General features: G+C 45.4%; 1 protein-coding gene across 5 annotated transcripts in view; it reads left to right on the top strand.

Annotated features, from left to right (window-relative positions):
- Positions 1 to 12,833, top strand: part of TMEM268 (transmembrane protein 268) — a 29,095-nt gene extending 16,262 nt beyond the window's left edge. For 3 of the 5 annotated variants that reach the window (XM_070375030.1, XM_070375032.1, XM_070375029.1), the window contains exons 6-10: positions 1,791 to 1,901; positions 3,819 to 3,899; positions 4,778 to 4,963; positions 9,275 to 9,492; positions 9,601 to 12,833. In XM_070375030.1, coding sequence (XP_070231131.1) covers positions 1,791 to 1,901; positions 3,819 to 3,899; positions 4,778 to 4,963; positions 9,275 to 9,445 — 549 coding nt within the window. In that variant the 3' untranslated portion in view covers positions 9,446 to 9,492; positions 9,601 to 12,833. Of the gene's footprint in view, positions 1 to 1,790; positions 1,902 to 3,818; positions 3,900 to 4,777; positions 4,964 to 9,274 lie in introns of all 5 variants that reach the window. The other 2 variants (XM_070375033.1, XM_070375031.1) reach the window with 2 other exon arrangements.
- Positions 12,834 to 17,731: the final 4,898 nt, after the last annotated feature.

Raw genomic sequence — 17,731 nt, 5'->3', positions numbered from 1 at the left:
CCACTGTTCTCCTAAGCTACTTTAGGAAGCTCCCCAGCACCTGGCACAGAGATGGACTTTGAGACCTTTAGTAAACACTCTACTCTTGCCTGACTCAGGAGGAGAGGGCGGGATGTGAGGAAATGTGGTCAGAGTTTAGGGTATGAATTCCATTTAGCGCCTGTGCTCACAGGAACGAATAGGAACTTTATGGCTCAATCATTCTGAAAGGATCTTTGTTGAGCTTCGAGATGAGGCTGACAAAATAATGCTGCCCTTGGGCTCCGTTAATGCTTTCATGGTCTTGTGTTTGGCCTATAAAAAAATAAATTGAACTGGCTGCTTTTGCAATAAGAACCTTCTCTTGGGGAGGGGGAAAATGCTAAGTGTTCTGCTTTATCAGGAGCAAGAAAAATATCTGGTGCCTGGCAAGTGCTTCAGGGAGGCAGTTCAGGGAGGCCTGCTGTGGGTTTCTGCCTCCTTCCTCTGTTTCTTCCCTATTCAGCTGGTATTCACGAAGGCTCAGCAATGCCAGGGGATGTGCTGGGCATAGGGCAGAGAGATGAACAAAACTGTTTTCCCTCGTAGGTGCAGCATGGAGGCCCCAGGTGCATAATGGCTCTTCTTTCATTGCTCTTTTTGATCCTCCAGGATCCTTTACTTTCTAATATGGCCATGATTTAATGAGCACTTATTATGTGTTCTGTATTTGGGGCCTGATATCTATGCCCAACAACCTGACAAGAAGGCAGGATACCCCTACCATTTGCTAGCCCTACAACCTGGGGTGACTTACGGCTTAACCTCTCGGGGCTTTAGTTTTCTCATTTGTAAAATGGGATGATAATTGTAGCTCCTCATAGGATTGCCGGGAGAACTAAATGATGTCATATACGCAGCGTGCTTGTACTCCTACTTGTGTGCGTGCATTAGTTGATCAGTTGTGTCCAACTCTTTGTGAGACAGTGGACTGTAGCCCGCCAGGCTCCTCTGCCCATGGAATTCTCCAGGCAAGGATACTGGAATGAGTTGCAATTCCCTTCTCCAGGGGATCTTCCCAACCCAGGGATTGAACCTGGGTCTCCCGCGTTGCAGGCAGATTCTTTACCATCTGAGCCACAAGGGGAGCGCATAATCCTACCTGGTATTATATAACGTATTAACTCTTCAAAGCTCAGAGAGGTTAAGTAACTGGTCTGTGGTCATACAGCCTTCCTTACGTCTTCCTTTGAGCCTCAGCTCAAGGACTTCTCAAATCCCTTGTTACTCAGGACCTTGCAGATCCCCCTCCCTGACCGTCGTCACTCTGACTGTTTGTGTTCAACCTGCATCACACAACATCCTTGAGAGCCTCAGCATTTGTACACACCGCTTTGGTTTCCCCTGTTTGGGAGAGGCAGGAGCCCCTCCTCCTGCAGATACCTGTGGCATATGACTGTGTCCTGGGCACTGGGTGAAGTGCTTCACACACACAGTCTCAATTCAATCTCACCACCTTCCTAAGGGCTGGGGACACTTTTTATCCTTATTCAGAACTGGAGAAAGCGAGACTCAGAGAAGGGACACAGCTGACCAGGACCACACTACCCAGAAGTAGCGGAGCTGGGCTTCACCCCAGGCTTGCTGACACTGTTGAATTTATTGTCCCAACAACCCCACAGTCTGTTGTATAGGGGAGACAGTGGCTGTGTCTTAAAGACCAAGATTGTCCCGTGGTGTCTTGGGCTGGGACAGTGCATGGTTATTGCCTGGGCCCAGGAGTGCCCCGACAACATGAAGTTCAGGCCGTGAGGCTGGCGTTTGTCTTCTAGGCCAACACCAACACAGACCTCAGGCTGACAGCTGCCAACGGAGCCCTCCTGAGACACCGGGTGCTGCTGGGGGTTACAGACACGGTGGAAGGTTGCCAGAGTGTGATTCAGGTACTGCGTCATCGAGCGACCCCTTCTGTGGGAGCTTTGAGGCCGGGCTCCCCAGGTCTGTGCAGTGTCTGCCCGGGTCTGCTAACAGAGACGGCATCAGCAGCCCTTCCTTCCTCCCTGCTCCTGTGTCCCCTTCTGAAGACTCCTCTCTTTGTGGTTAGCAGCAGCCTAGAACCTCCACAAGGCGGGGCTGGAGGGACAGTTTGAAGGAAGCCAAGCTACATTCTGCCTTCAACATTTATTCAGCAGAGAGATGGGGCCTCCCCTGTTTCAAGCCCTCAGTGCCCAGATGAGGTCCCTGGAGAGGCAGGTCAGACCCTGAAGGCCGTGTGCCCTGGCTTGGTTGTTTCCTTGGCTCCAGGGAAATGTGAGATCTGAAGCGACCAGAAGGAGGTCATGCAGTGTGTCTGGGACACAGCCGGGCTGGATGAGGCTCAGGGCTCCCCATCCTGGCTGTGCTCGGCCAGTGGGATTGGTGCATCTCCTCAGTCAGTGTCACGCCTGCATCTCACCCAGTGGGAGCCCGGGGTGGGGGTACAGGTGGTCTTTGGTAGGAAGCCCATTGGGCATATGACCTGTACATCCCCAAAATATTTACCAAGAGCCCACAATGTGCCAGGCACTGTTTTAGGTACTGAGGCTATGGCAGAGAACAGACATAGGCAGGTTCTGAGTTTACGAAGCACGCCCGAGATGGTGTAGGATGTAAAGGGATCTTGCTTGACACCAAGGGTGAACTTGATCACTAGACTACTGGTAGGTCAAGCGTGATAGTGTAGATCAGAAGCTTCTTGAATCTGGGGGTCTTTTCAGCCTCATTTATCTCTAAATCCTCTTTTATCGTTTGGTACAGAGGAGCGACTTGGCAAGTGTTAGTTGGATATATGGCTGGCTGGCTGGATTGACTAAGGAGTGGACACATCTTTTAAAAAACCAGGTTCTTCCAGTTACAAAGTAGCATCTTGAGACGGGGTGATATAATGGATTTTTTGGGGGGATGTGCGGCATAGAGGGGTCCAGGGTGAGTAATGGGTGAGGGTAGAGGTGAAATCAGTGCAGCATGAAGAGGTAATCACTGAACCAAGATGATGGGTGACTGGGAGTTAATGCCTTCCTGTGCTCTTCTTCTGTGTATATATGTTCATGATAAAAAGTAAAAAAGGAATCCACATATTCCCTTGGGGGTGAGGTAGTGGGAGAGATGTGACCTTGGGTCTCACCGGGAAGAGGGAGGCCCGAGATCCAGAGGAGTGGGTCTGCGGCCAGGGCAGTGGGCCAGGCGCCAGTGGTTTCTTGCAGAACTCAGGTTGTGATGTGTGAACATGGAGGATTTCCACCTGGCTGAGTTTACCCCGGCCTCCTGGGGACTGTGGAGGTGGAGGTGGAACGGGAGGTGATGGCGAGGGGCCAGCAGACTTCTTAGCCGCTCCTGCCTCCAGAGCCCCCAGGTTGTTGACCTCTGACCTGGCCACGAACAGTGGAGGTGATAGCTCTGAAGGGTTTCACTCGTTTGATTGTTAGGTTCCAGACAGAAGGGCATCCCAACCACTGTGGATAGAGGGGGTACATACATGCGTTCATCCCAGGTGGATATGTGATGTCCAGGATGGTCCAGAGTTTATCTGGGATGTTCAGTGACTTGAGAGAGATGGGACTTCAGCCATTTGGGACAGGGTTTGACAGTTTCTGAATTTTGCACACAAAGCCATTTGTCTGCCAGTCATCCAAAGGGGATCGGCTATGTAGGGGAACTCAGAGACAGCAGAATGGCTCCCATCTGAGACCAGGGTGAATCTGGTCATCCCCAGAAGGGCGGGCCTGCGGGGAGGAGGCAGGGGGTGAGGCCCGTCTTGGGGATGGAGAGTTCGAGGTCCGGAGGGCTTTGTCCTCTGTGGTCATGACTGCTTCTCTCCCCAGCTCTGGTTTGTCTATTTTGACCTGGAGACCTGTGCGCAGTTTTTGTCTGATCACATTCGAGAGATGAAGATGAGCCAAGAAGTAAGTAAGATACCTTAAGTGAAAAACAAAAGAAGAAAATAAACCAGGAGGCTAAATTGTATAGATTGCATTATCTCAGTGTTGGGAAAATGTCTAAGGAAAAAGTTACTTGGAAGGAAGAATACCTCTGTGGAATCATGGCTGTTTTTGCCCAGGATATTATGGCTGTTTTTCTCTTCCTGTATAACTAGTTGCATTTGCCACATTTCTTATAGTGAATGTTTATTTTAATTATAATAATAGTAATAAATAATAATAGATTTCATTTATCACAACAACAATGATAAAGATTCTGGCAGAGGAAAATACCATATATTTAAGTGACTTTCCCTTGTTTAGAATCTTCAGTGTTTTGGGGAAGAACAGGGAGATTTTGCTTCACCTACACAGAAGCAGAAACTGAGGCTCTGAGAAGGCCCAGAGCCAGCTGGAAATGCTGGATTTGGAGCCCAGCCCTCCCATCCTCGAGCCCTGTGCTTCTTTCATGGGACCCATTTCCTCGGTCCCGAAAGTGCTATAGTTGGTCTTGAAGTCAGGATTGTGGCTTAGCCCCGATCCAGCTAAGTTAGTCCCTGTGTGGCTTAGGAGAAGGCCTTTGAGTTCAATTGCTCATCTGCAAATATGGGTAAAGATTCCCATGTCCCAGGCTACGCTGAGGAACAGATGAGAGCATGGACGGAAAAGTGCTTCTGACTGTATTTTTGCAGGAATTATCTGATCTCTCCAATGTGGCTCAGCTCCAGGGTCTCCTGAGGTCAGCATCTGAATCTGTAGACAGTCCACCCATCCTCTGTGGGTCCAATGCTTGGCTAGCCACCTGGCCTCCTACATCCACCCAACTGAGGACACCACTGAGCCCCTCTCTGTTTCCTTTGTAGTCCTTGCTGAGAAGCAGATTGAGCCAGCTGTGTGTTGTCATGGAGACTGGGGTAAGCCCCACAGCCAACGAGGGGCCAGAGAACCTGCTGGAGGAAACTCCTCTCCTGCCCGACCGTCCGGGTTCCACGGAGAAGCCGCTCATGCAGACTGAACTTCGCCAGCTTGTTCCTGAGGCTGAGCCGGAGGTAACAGGCACCCGGGCCGGTAGGGCCGCCCTCCTTCACCGGGTGTTTGCATAGAGTCCGTGCATGGCTCTCAAGTTCTACTGTAGATTCCTGGGACGTGCCTTTACTGAGTTGGTTGGGACAATACACCTCTTCCAGCCTACTAGTTTTTTTTAATATTTTTTTTCCTCACTGCAGCAGTTTAAAAGATAGCTTGCTGCTACTGTTGCTGCTAAGTCGCTTCAGTCGTGTCCGACTCTGTGCGACCCCATAGACAGCAGCACACCAGGCTCCCCCATCCCTGGGATTCTCTAGGCAAGAACACTGGAGTGGGTTGCCATTTCCTTCTCCAGTGCATGAAAGGGAAAAGTCAAAGTGAAGTTCCTCAGTCGGGTCCAACTCTTAGTGACCCCATGGACTGCAGCCTACAGGCTCCTCCATCCATGGGATTTTCCAGGCAAGAGTACTGGAGTGGGGTGCCATTGCCTTCTCCAAAGATAGCTTAGAGGAATATAAATATAAATTTTTAAATATAAAATACTTACTGGGTACCCCCCCATTTAAAAAATATCTTGGTATTTTTTGTATAGTTCCATGGGATGTGTAGTTGTGTGTTGATGGATGGTAAGCCTGTCTCAACATGAGCATGTTGATAAATATTTGGGTCATTTTAAAATCTGTTTATCAACCGATCTATCATCAATGTATCTATCTCCTTAAATTGCAGTTGGATATTGAAATCTTATGTGCATCTCTGTTGAATTCCCATTTCCTCCTGCTCCAAAGTTCTGTTGGGTCCTGCTAGCTAAGCTGTTTGTTTGGGATGGCTAAGAGCTGGTAGACCAGAAGTCTGGTAATATGGTTTGCAGCTTGTGGAACCCCCTTCTCACCATGAGGACAGACGGTTTGGATGACAAGCCGCGAGGGGTGATCTCCGGCAGGGTGTGATACAGGAGAACACTTGCCTTTGGTTTTTTGCCACTAGATTTGGAGATGAAAAGTCTAGTCCAGTCCAGACTTTCCCTTTTGCATGGATGGGGAGTGGGGAGCCTGCAAATAGGACCATTATGAGAGAAAATGATAAATATATTAATCTCTTCAAAGAGCTGAAAATATAAGGTCACATTCTTTCTTGTGCATTCATGTCTGGGTTTATGTGAAATAGCCTATTAACTATGATGGGTCTTTTAAATGATTTTTTTCAAATTCACTCAAACCAATAGTAATACAATTTCCTGTCATGAATATCAAGTCTCAGTGCGTGTGCACATGTTTTTAAAGTAGCTGCTCTTACAACGTAGTGAGGGAAAGTACAATCGATGCCCAAGTCTCAGCCTGGGCCAGACTGTCTTATTTCAGGAGGAACCCAGTATGTGTGAAAGGCAGATAAATAGTTATAATGACCTCTTACATTTTTATAGATTTTTGTCATGCATAAAATTCTTTAGCATTTCCTCTAAAATATGGGTTATTTTCCCTTTTTTCTTGTTGGGTGAAATAAACTTCCAGGGGGTCAGCTGACTTACTCAAGGTCACATAACAAGGGAGAATATGGCAGAATCCAGGGCAGAAACCAGCCTATGATTTTCAGGAGGCAAATTTTCTTGTTGAGTTTCTTTGCTTATATTAATCAATTTTGAAGTAAATGGGTGCAAAGCTCAATCTGAATTAGTAAGTGGTAGGCTATTTGATGTTTTCAGCATTTTTCTAGCACAAAGGATAACTCTAAGGAAACACTGATCCAACAGAGCTAGTTTCTGCTTTTTGAATAATGATAGTGATATTGATGGCATTTATTGAGTACTGCACACTGGGCTTTCTTTCCATAAGTTCCTTTAATAAATCCTTACTGTAGCACAATCAGAAAGATGTTTCGATTTTCTGTCTTTTGCTGCTGAGGAAATGGCTCAGCAAAGTGAAGTGACTTGTTCCCAGTCTGTCCCAGGGTGGCTGAGCTGATATTCCCACTTTTTTTGATCCCTAACTGTACCGACATAAACAGCCTGGGTGTAACCCACACCTTACTGCATAACCTTCAGACTGGCTGCAGGTGAAAGATCTCTGAAAGAGGAAAATAAATATAACATTTTAAATAAAAAATACTTATTAGGTACCCCCCCATTTAAAAAGTATCTTGGTATTTTTTGTGTGTAGTTCCATGGGATGTGTAGTTGTGGGTCCATAGGTGGTAAGCCTACCTAAACATGAACATGTTGATAAGTATTTGGGTCATTTTAAAATCTGTTTATCAGCCAGTCTGTCATCAATCTATCTCCTTAAATTGCAGTTAGATACTGAAATCTTATATGCATCTCTGTTGAATTCCATTTCCTCCTGCTCCAAAGTTCTATTGGGTGCTACCACCTAAGCTGTGCTGCACGTTAAGGAGCTAGAGCATCTTCCCTGGAATCCCAGCTGCCAGACAGGTGGATGGAACTTTGGAGACCAAATGTGTTAATAAGAGCATGCAGTAAACACAATTTTTCCAATTCTTTTTTTTTTTTTTACTTAAATTTTTTTTCCACTGCAATAAAATATACCCAATATTAAATTTCCCACCGTAATTCTTTGTAAGTGTATGATTCAAGGGCATTTAAGTCCATTCACATTGTTGTGCAACCATCACTACATCCTCCTCCAAACCCTTTTTATCTTCATTATTGAAACCACATACCCATTAAAATACAAACTCTCTTACCTTCCCCAGCTCCTGGGAACCACCATACTATTTTCTGTCTCTATGAATTTATTGCTCTGTGTGCATGCTCAGTGGTAAAAAATCTGTCTGCAACGCAGGAGACCTGGCTTTAATACCTGGGTCGGGAAGATCCCCTGGAGAAGGACATGGCAACCCACTCCAGTATTCTTGCCTGGAGAATGCCATGGACAGTGGAGCCTGATGGGCTACAGTCCATAGGGTCGGATGTGACTGAGTGACTAACACACACACACACACACACACACACACACACACACACGTGCTTGGTCACTCAGTCTTATCTGACTCTGCGACCCCATGGACTGTAGCCCACCAGGCTCCTCTGTCTATGGAATTTTCTAGTCAAGAATACTGGAGTGGATTGTTATTTCCTTCTCCAAGGGATCTTCCTGACTCAGGGACTGAACCTGGGTCTCCTGCATCAGCAGGTGGATTCTTTACCGCTGAGCCACCTGGGCTTCCTGAATTTATTGCTGTATGTGTCTCTTTTAAGTGGAATCATACTGTGTTTGTCTTGTGTCAGATCCTTTGTACACACACCTCTGATTGAAGAGGTCTTTGGCCTCAGCCAGCCAACAAGCAAACAAAAACAAATGTGTGAACAGGGTGAAATGATGCATTGTAGTTTATTGGAGAGAAACCTGCTCCTCTCACGTGCATGAGGACAGGAAGTGAAGGCAGGTTCTCAGTGGGACGGGGACGGTCCCCTCGCGCTCTTAGGCTCAGCTTTTTTTTGCCCCTAAGTATCCAACTGAGTCAGGCCCTAAACCCCGCTTTCCCTGGATCAGAGCATCCTTTATTTTCTCTAGGGGGCTCACACAGCATAGAGGAGAGAAGCGTGATCTGGTAGCCTCGATGAGCACTTTTAATATAGGAATACTAGCCTGAAGTAATACAGCAGGTACTACCCTGTGTAAATTGAAGAATCTGCCATCATAGGGGTATTCTCCGAACCCTGCCTCCGTTTACTGGCGCTTCTCTTCAGGTGCATTACCTGGACCTCTGTACTTTACAAAATCACTTGCAACTGGAAGAAGAGAGAGAAAGAGACAGGGTGTCTCTGTGTGTGTGTGCAATTGGCTGTTATAAGCTAATGGTAATTTCTGTAGTGCTCCCTAGCTTTTTTGTGCATGAAAGTGAAAGTGAAGCTGCTCAGTCGTGTCCGACTCTTTGCAACCGCATGGACTATATAGCCTGCCAGGCTCCTCCGTCCATGGGATTTTCTAGGCCAGAGTACTGGAGTGGGTTGCCATTTCCTTCTCCAGGGGATCTTCCTGACCCAGGGATCAAACCCAGGTCTCCCACACTGCAGGCAGATGCTTTACCGTCTGAGCCGTTAGGGAAGCTTTTTTGTGCATATTATCACCTACTAGCAGTTAGGTTACCCACCTTGGAGATGAGGAAATTGAGACTGCAGTAGCCCCACAGAGCTTGAGAGCTGGAGTTCCCGACCTGTTAAGGCATCTTGCAAGAACCCCGGCTGAGGGCCTGGCCGGGTTCTTCTTAGTGAGTGTCACTGCGGGACCAATGTCAAAGCCGAGGACCACTTGGCTTTCTCTTCACTCTTTAGATACTTCTCTGTGGGCCTCACTCTGCTTCCCTGCCTCTTCCAGGAAATGGCCCAGCAGCTGCTGGCGGTGTTTGGTGGCTACTACACCCGCCTCCTCGTGACCTCTCAGCTTCCCCAGGCACTGGGGACACGACACATGGACTCTCCAAGGATTCCATGCCCCTGCCAGCTCATAGAGGCCTACATCCTGGGCACGGGTGCTGCCCATTCCTGACCAGGTGACCTTGGAACGAAGGTACTCCTCTTCCTCCAGGACTGAAGGTGAGAGGTCAGGGAGGCCTTGGAGCCCCGGGGTGGCTGATGGAGAGGCTCTGGGGTGCCCTGAGGCTGTCATTCATTTCAGCACTGGGGATCCGGTGTTCACTCCAGGACCCTGCACCAAAATGGCTTGTCGACAGTCCACGCTGACCCCTGGCCTTTGCAGAAGCGGATGGTCCCACTCTGAGCTACTTTCTGTGCTGCTTAGAACTGTTGGCATGAGTGGAAGGGGCCCCTCGCCCATCCGTTTCATTGTCTGGTGAGCCCCGAAAATGTGAAGATGACCAGACGGGGCTGAAAGTGGGCCCAAAGCTGGCTCTCAGGTGATGCTCCGGTCCTCACCTGCTTCGCGTCAGATGGAGACTCCGGAAGGACTCTGCTCTGTGTGGCGTTGCCTCGAGCCCCTTAAATTATAAGATGCCCCCTTCCCAGTCTGAAGCAAAGAAGTAAATTCTCAGAATGTTCTCCACTTTTAAGTTGTTCTTGCCCTACATTTTCTGAAAAACGATGTCACTTGGGCTTGTCTGCTAGCACGCAGGCCTTCAGGAGACAGAAGGAAGGAACGAACAGTATGTAACTAATGAGATTTGGAAGAGACTGATCCTGTCTGATTAGAGGACTTACTTTGTTCCAAGGCACACATGCCTGTGGGTGTGGTCTCACTGCAGAGAGAACAGCAGTCCTGTTCCCTCACACTAACGCTGTCCTGCAGTGAAGCGAGATCTCTCCCTCGTGGAATTCCATGAAGAGCTCAGAGGCTTCCAGGTGCTCTGCTTCTGAAAAAATATGAAGACCCATTGTTCCCTGGGCCCGAATCTAAAGACCCCAGCCTGGCATTTAAAGGCTCCCCAGTGCCGAAGACTTTGCCATTATCTGCAATTTTGGCCTCATCGCCCATAAAAATCCTTCATAGGTTGAAAATGTTTCCTGAACTGACATAGCTATTCTTTTGCATCTGTTGGATTCCTATGCATGCTTTTTTTTTTTAAAAAAAGATGTTTTAAAATTGAGGTATAGTTGATGTAAGATATACTATGTACGTTTCAGGTGTACAATGTCGTGATTCCTCATTTTTAAGGGTTATGCTCCATTTATAGTTACTATAAAATATTGGCTGTATTCCCTGTGTTGTATAGTATATCTTTGTAGCTTATTTATTTTATACATGGGAGTCTGTTCCTCTTAGTCTCCTCCTCCATATTGCCCCTCCTCCTTGCATGTTTTAAAGCCTAGCTGTCCTTACCCCTCCTCAGGAAGCCTTCCAACATCGCTGCTACTTCTATTTTTTTGTTTTTTAAAATTACCTCTTTAATCTATTAATCCAAATCATCTCACCTTGTTTTTCTTTGGCCACACCATAGGACTTGCATATCTGAGTTCCCTTACCAGGGCTTGAAACCAGGCCCTTGGCGGTGGAAGCACTGGGTCCTAACCACTGGGCATCCAGGGAATTCCTGACTCTGCCTCCCTTAAATTCTCTCTTTTTAAAAAATTACTATTATTATTTTGCCTTTGGGCTGTGACACATGGCATGCTGGATGGTTCCCTGCCCAGGGACTAAACCTGGGCCTCTACAGTGAAAGTTCGGGATTCAACCACTGGGCCCCCCGGGAATTTCCTCCTTTGAGTTTTTGATGTAGCTGCTGCCTTTACTGGAGAAGGCAATGGCACCCCACTCCAGTACTCTTGCCTGGAAAATCCTATGGATGGAGGAGCCTGGTGGGCTGCAGTCCATGGGATCGCTAAGAGTTGGATATGACTGAGCAACTTCACTTTCACTTTTCACTTTCATGCATTGGAGAAGGAAATGGCAACCCACTCCAGTGTTATTGCCTGGAGAATCCCAGGGACGGGGGAGCCTGGTGGGCTGCCATCTCTGGGGTTGCACAGAGTCGGACACGACTGAAGCGACTTAGCAGCAGCAGCTGCCTTTACTGCCGTTTTGTTATTAATTCTGATTTCCTGTGCACAGGCCTGTTTTTCTAGCTAGCCCATAAACCCCTCAAGGACAAAGACTTATACTTTTTGTGTATGACCTAGACCTGCTAAGGAAAAGAAATTCCTGTAGATCGAGTGCTGTCACCTCAATAGTAGCTTTTGCAAAACACTCTCTGTATTCAGTTGAATGATGAGTACAGTTGGCACAGACTGGGGTTCTGGTCTTGAACTAACACTTTTAGCTATGTAATTTTTGGCTGGTCCTCAGTTTATGCATCTTTATAATGGGTAGCTTGGATTTTCCTTTTTTTTTTAATTGGCCCTTTCAAAGTCAAATATCTGGAAAGTTCCAGCATTTTCTGTTCCATTCTTGCCCTTGGCCTTTCTGTCTGTTATGCCTTTGTCTACATGTAGAAAGGTTCTATAGCTTCACACAGATAAGGTGCCCAGACTTGATCATCATTTGGATAGGCTTGCAGGAGACCTGGATTCTCATCCTAGATCTGCTTCTTCTTAGCAGTGTGACCTTGGCTAGGTTAACCTCTCTGAATGTCAGTTCACTCTATAAATGACTCTAGTGAACATGAACTGTAATTATGTGGCTGACTTACCATGTAAGAGATGAATCTGACCATTTTCTCTGGGCCAGAGAAGAGAAAGCATGAGCATAGACCAGCTCTTAGAAATGGCTGTTTTAAGCATTTCTCTTCGGCCAATGCTGTGGCCTGCTTTGCTTAATGAGATTTATTCATAAAAGTGATCACTGCCTTCTTCTGCCTGCCACAGAGGAAGTGTGGGCTGTGAATGTGACCAGTAGAAGCCCATGTTTATCATCCAATCACAAAGCCCTGGTAAGTATAATAATAGAGAATAAAAATATGTGTGTTTTGAGAAAACAGCAGTTTCTCCTTAAAGGGCCCTTGATGTGTTCTTTCCTGCCTTTCCCTCTCTGTAGAGTTTCTGGTGGTCTCACCGGGCAGATGGGCCATTCAGGTATGCCCACAGGATACATCTCTTTGCGTTCAAGCCTCATTTCTTCTTTTAGAAAGTTCTGTGATCTCTGTCTTGCCTAGACCTTACAAGGTTGCTGTGAGATGAGATTCCATAAAAGAACGTGTGGGCTGTTTCAAGGTTCTGTGTTAATGATAAGTATGGTGCTGGTGAAGATGGTGCTGTGTTGTGAAGTGGGAGTGGAGGGCTTGGATTCCAGAGCTGCATGTATTCAAATCCAAGGTCTGCCACTTTAGGGGAGGTGCCTCCCATCCTTGGGTCTCAGTCCTCAAAGGTGGAGTGGGGATAAGTGTGCCTACCTGGCAACTGATTGTGAAGATTAAATGATAGGAAAAATACTGTAAAGTGCTTACAACTGTGAGTTGCAAACTTGAGTAAAACCTCAATAAATTGTGGCTGTCATTATTATTTTTTCTCTCACTATGTCTTGTGTGCTGTAGGTGCCCCAGGTATGTTTCTGTGGATGACATGGTTCATTAACAGTTCATGTTTATTCATTCTGCATCAGAGCTCAGTTACCCCAGCACCGTGAGGTGTACTTATATGAATAAAGATTCCAGTCTGATCTCTCTGAAATTCAGTACTGGAAGAAGCCTGGCGGGGTTTTAAGAACAAGCTGGTTGGAGATTTTGGATGCTCACCCTCTGTTGCTTCTCATCTGTTAAGGGCGTGTGTGATGACAGGGAGATGAGTTGAGGTGATGCATGGCAAGCACAGGTCTGGTCCATAGTGTGGTCCATAGGAAGGCCTCCGTCATCCAACGCTGTCTTTTCTTTAGCTGCTACATGCTGTTTTCTATCTGTGTCTATTTGGTAAGATGTTACTTACGTTATTCAAATCTGTATCCTTACTGAATTTGGTTGGTTGGTGCTATCAGGAGAGGAAAGTTTCCAACTAGGATTGTAGATGTTCTGTTTTCTCCTTTTACTTTTGCCAAGTTTTCTTGTTTTAGTTGCAGAGTTCAACATATTGAGATGTAATTAATATGCCATAAAATTCACCATTTTATTTATTTATTTATTTTTTTCCTGGGATTTGCGCGGAGCTCGCGGCCGCTGGGCATCTCTCTATTCACTCCGTCTGTCCGACCGCCCGAGCCCTAGTGCCTCAAGCAAGAGAGCCAGCTGCTTGCCGCGCGCAGCTCCCTGGGTCGACTCAAAATTCACCATTTTAAAGAATAAAATTCAGTTGTATTTTGTATAGTCACAAGATTACACAAACATTACCACTAATTAATTCTAGAACATTTTCATCACCTCTTCCTCTCCCCACCAAAAAAAGCCCCCTACCCATTCAGTCACCCCCTATGCCTTCTCCCCAGCACTTGACCATGACTGATCTACTTTTTCTCTCTATGGATTTTCCAGTTCTGGACATTTCGTATAAAGGGAATCATGCAGTTTGTGGCTTTTTAGGTCTGACTGTTTTTTCACGAAACATAATATTTTCAAGATTCATCCACATTGTAGCATGTATCAGTACTTTACTCCTTTTTAATGACCCCATTTCTTTTATACACCACATTTTGTCTATCCATTCATCATTTGGGGTAGTGAACCTACTTTTTGCCTATTATGAATAATGCTGCTATGAGCAATTGTGTACAGGTTTTTGTGTGAACACGTATTTTAATTCACTTCTGACAAATTTTGTTCTTATTCCATGCATACACATTTAGAATCATTAAAACTGCCTGATTTGACCCTTTTATTTTGATGAAATGTCCCTCCTTATCTCTACTAGATTTTTGCCTTGAAAATCTACTTTGTCTGATACATTAGCTTTCTTTTGGTTAGTGATTATGTAGTATATCTCTTCGTAATTTTACTCTCAACTTATCTCTATCCCTATATTTAAGATACCCCTCTTATAAACATGGGATTAAAAATATTCAGTCTTTGTTTTTTAACTACAATATTTACTATGCTATGTCTAGTGTGTTTCCTGATATGTTAAATAGATTTGAGCTTAAATAGTCCATCTTACTATTTACTTTCCACTGGTTCTCCCTTTCTGTGTTCTTTTTTCTGTACTCTTTTGCCTTCATTTGCATTAAGGCTTTGTGATTTGTGTATTATTAGCTTGTGAGGTATGCATTCTTCTCCCTTAGTGGTACCCTAAATTACAACATACATTCTTGACTCACTCAATCCAAGCCCTCCGCTCCCACTTCACAACACAGCACCATCTTCACCAGCACCATACTTATCAAGTATGTTACAAGAGAATCCTTCTACCACTTTCTGGACAATCCAAAGAGTTTAGAACTCTCTCACCTTTTCTGCCTGTGATGCTCTGGTTACAATGAGTTTCAATTCTTGCTGTATGGTAAACCACAACAGACATCGTTATCGTCGGTGTTCATTAGGTTTATCCACGTCTTTACTTTTTGTTACTCTTCATGTGTTACTTTGTTGTGACCCTTTGTCCCTCCTGCATTTGCATACATTAGTCTCGATTCATTCACCTTCTCCAGAAACTGCCTTTGGAATTTCTACAGCATAGTGTTAACTATATTTAAAAGTACCTTTAGTATTTTCCTTCCAGTACAGATCTTCTGGTGACAGAATGAGTTTTGGTTTGCTGAGAGGTCTCTATTGTGTTTTTATTTTTGAAAGAAATTTTTGGGAAGTCAAGAATTCCAGAGTACTACAGCTTACCGCACTCCCTCTGCCCCCAACCTTTGGAAGATGTCATTGGTTTTCACTACTTGTCAGTTCTGTGCTGTTCTTAAACTTTTCTCTCCACTTTGCATTTCAGCAATTGTATTTTGATCTGCCTAGGTATAGATTTCTTTATATTTATCCTGTTTGGGGTTCAGAGCACATCTTGAAATCTGGGACATAGTATTTTTCATCATAGCTTCTACCTTTTTTTTTCTTGTCTCCTTCTGGGACTCTAAGGATATGTGTGTTAAAGTCTTATCACTGTATCTCTAAGACTCTTGTGTTTTCTGTTCTTTTGGTTCTTCAAGATTTAGTATGAGTTTTTTTTTTTTTATACTGACTTATCTTCACTCCATTACTTTTACTCTCTTTTGTTTTTCGTTTGTTTGATTTTGTTGTTGTTTTCTTGGCCACATCATGCAGCATGTGGGGATCTTAGTTCCCAGACCTGGGATCGAACCTGCAGCCCCCTGCACAGGAAGTGAAGAGTCTTAACCACTGGACCACCAGGGAAGTCCTTTCAGTTGAGTTCTTAATTTCAGCTATTGTAATATTCAGTCCTATAGTTTTTAATTGATTTTTAAAATAGTTTACAGTGCTCAGATATAATTTTCCATCCTATCATCTATTTTCTTCAATATTAAAAATTTTTTTTCTTCAGTACACATGGGCTAATTCCAATATCTGGTTCTTCTGTAAATATGTTCCTTTTGTTTTTGGTCAGTTGATCTGATCTTCTAGTATGCCTGGTAATTTTTGATTGAATGCTAGACTCTTTAAAAAAATGAAGGATTGAAGAAATGTACAAGACTCTGGATATTCCTTCAGAAAGGATTTGTTTTTGCTTCTGAGAAAGGTAAAACTGAAATAGTTTGACTCTGGGTTTTAGTCCTAGTGAGATTTAGTCTGTTTCTGGTTAGCATTGATTTTCAGGTCCTCGCTCTTTGGGAACTTTAACTAGAAACCTATTTTATAAAAGCTTTTAACAGCCAATCTTTTCCTCCGGGGTGAGCCCCCAGCCTCTAAGCTGTGATTCTGCTGGAAGCAGACTCTTTTTAGGAATTGGCAAGTGCCTGGAGTAGGTGAGAAGACCTTGATGTCCGTTTCATCTCTCTGGACTTCATTTCTTTCCAGAATCTTGGCTCCTCAAGTCCTCACTGCCTTGGTAGCTCTCTGATACATTCAGACAGATTTAAGGAAAAAGAAACCACAGGCTTTTAAGCTACTCTCTTCAGGAGGGTTAGTCTGATACCAGCTAGTGTGCCATATTCAGAGGTGAGGCCCAACTGTGGCTTCCTTATTATTTTTATTATTTGAAAATCCTCTAAAGAAAGATATCATCCTGAGGCCAAGAGCCATTTGACAGGTTCTGCGAAGTGGCTTCTCAATGCAGGAGATGACATTTACGGAGCATCTTTTATGTGCAGATCACGTGCTGTATCTGTTGCAGGAAACAGTTCCAAGACATGAGGAACCTAGGGCTTTCTAGAGGTTCCCTTCCAGCCATTGTTCTTTTACCTTTTCCTGCTACACATTTCTAAAGCTCTTCTGGATGTGGCCACCTAGATGTCCTATAGGCTCCTCTAGCTTGAGATAGCCCAAGATGACATGATTGCCTGTGTGCGGTCAACTTGGCCTCACTGCCGCCCTTTTCTCAGTTCTGTGCTTTGCAAAAGAAATCAAGAACCTCATTGTACAGAATCTTCTTCCCTATACGGTTCTGAGTTACAGTGTGGCTTTACCTGAGATATATATTGTAACTTGGGACTCTCTTCTCCATCCTAGAGCTGCTGACCTAGTGCATACCTATGTCACTGTCCTGATTGCTTAGGCCGCCTTTTTTTGGATGTATCCGTCAGGGGCCAATCAGAAGACAGAAAGCACACAGTCATTTGAATATAAGGCATTTAATATAGAGAATTACTAACTTTAATGGGGGGTCGAAATAATGGATTAGTTAATAAGAAGTAATCTCCTATAAAGAATATAGAAACAAAAGATCTAAGGCATAGCCACCACCAAAGGGCTGAGATAGAGCCCCCTAGGAAGAGACCCCCTCCCACCCCCGCTCCATCCCCAGCTGAAGTATGGACCTTGGAAATGATATGGCTGTGGCCCCCTGGATGCAGAGAAGTCTCTGAGATGCCATGTTGACAGAATGTTCTAGAAATATGCCCTCTAGGGTGCTAGATAGATAGCTAGATATCTCTAGCTGTCACGGAGAGATGGGGGCACTGCTCCATTTGCTGGGGGAAGGCATGGGAGAAGCTGCTGGCTGCTAAGTGTTACTGACCACCACCACATGCTTCTGGATCTGGGTGCGGGAGAAGCCATGTGAACTGCCAGAGCCAGATACCCAAGGAGCTGCTACAGGAGCCTTCTTAAGAGGAGCTCCCCAGAGCAGAAGGAGAACCCTGTGTCTACCACTATCTGGACCACCCCATAATAACAAAGCATGGCATTGCACTAGCTGCCGAGGGGAAAGAGTTCAAAGGGCCCAGCACCAGGTTTGAAGAGCAGGCAACAAACAGTCCGCTGGGAGCCACAAGCAATCACTGACTGCCATTCTACCATCATTGTGAAGGGCAGCATAATCCGTTGGTTAAGAGTACTGAATCTGGAACCAG

Source organism: Bos mutus, chromosome 8 (genome assembly GCF_027580195.1).
Source record: "Bos mutus isolate GX-2022 chromosome 8, NWIPB_WYAK_1.1, whole genome shotgun sequence".
Classification (NCBI taxonomy): Eukaryota; Metazoa; Chordata; class Mammalia; order Artiodactyla; family Bovidae; genus Bos; species Bos mutus.
Note: the sequence above shows the minus strand (reverse complement) of the source record. Positions and strands in the feature narration are given on the sequence as shown.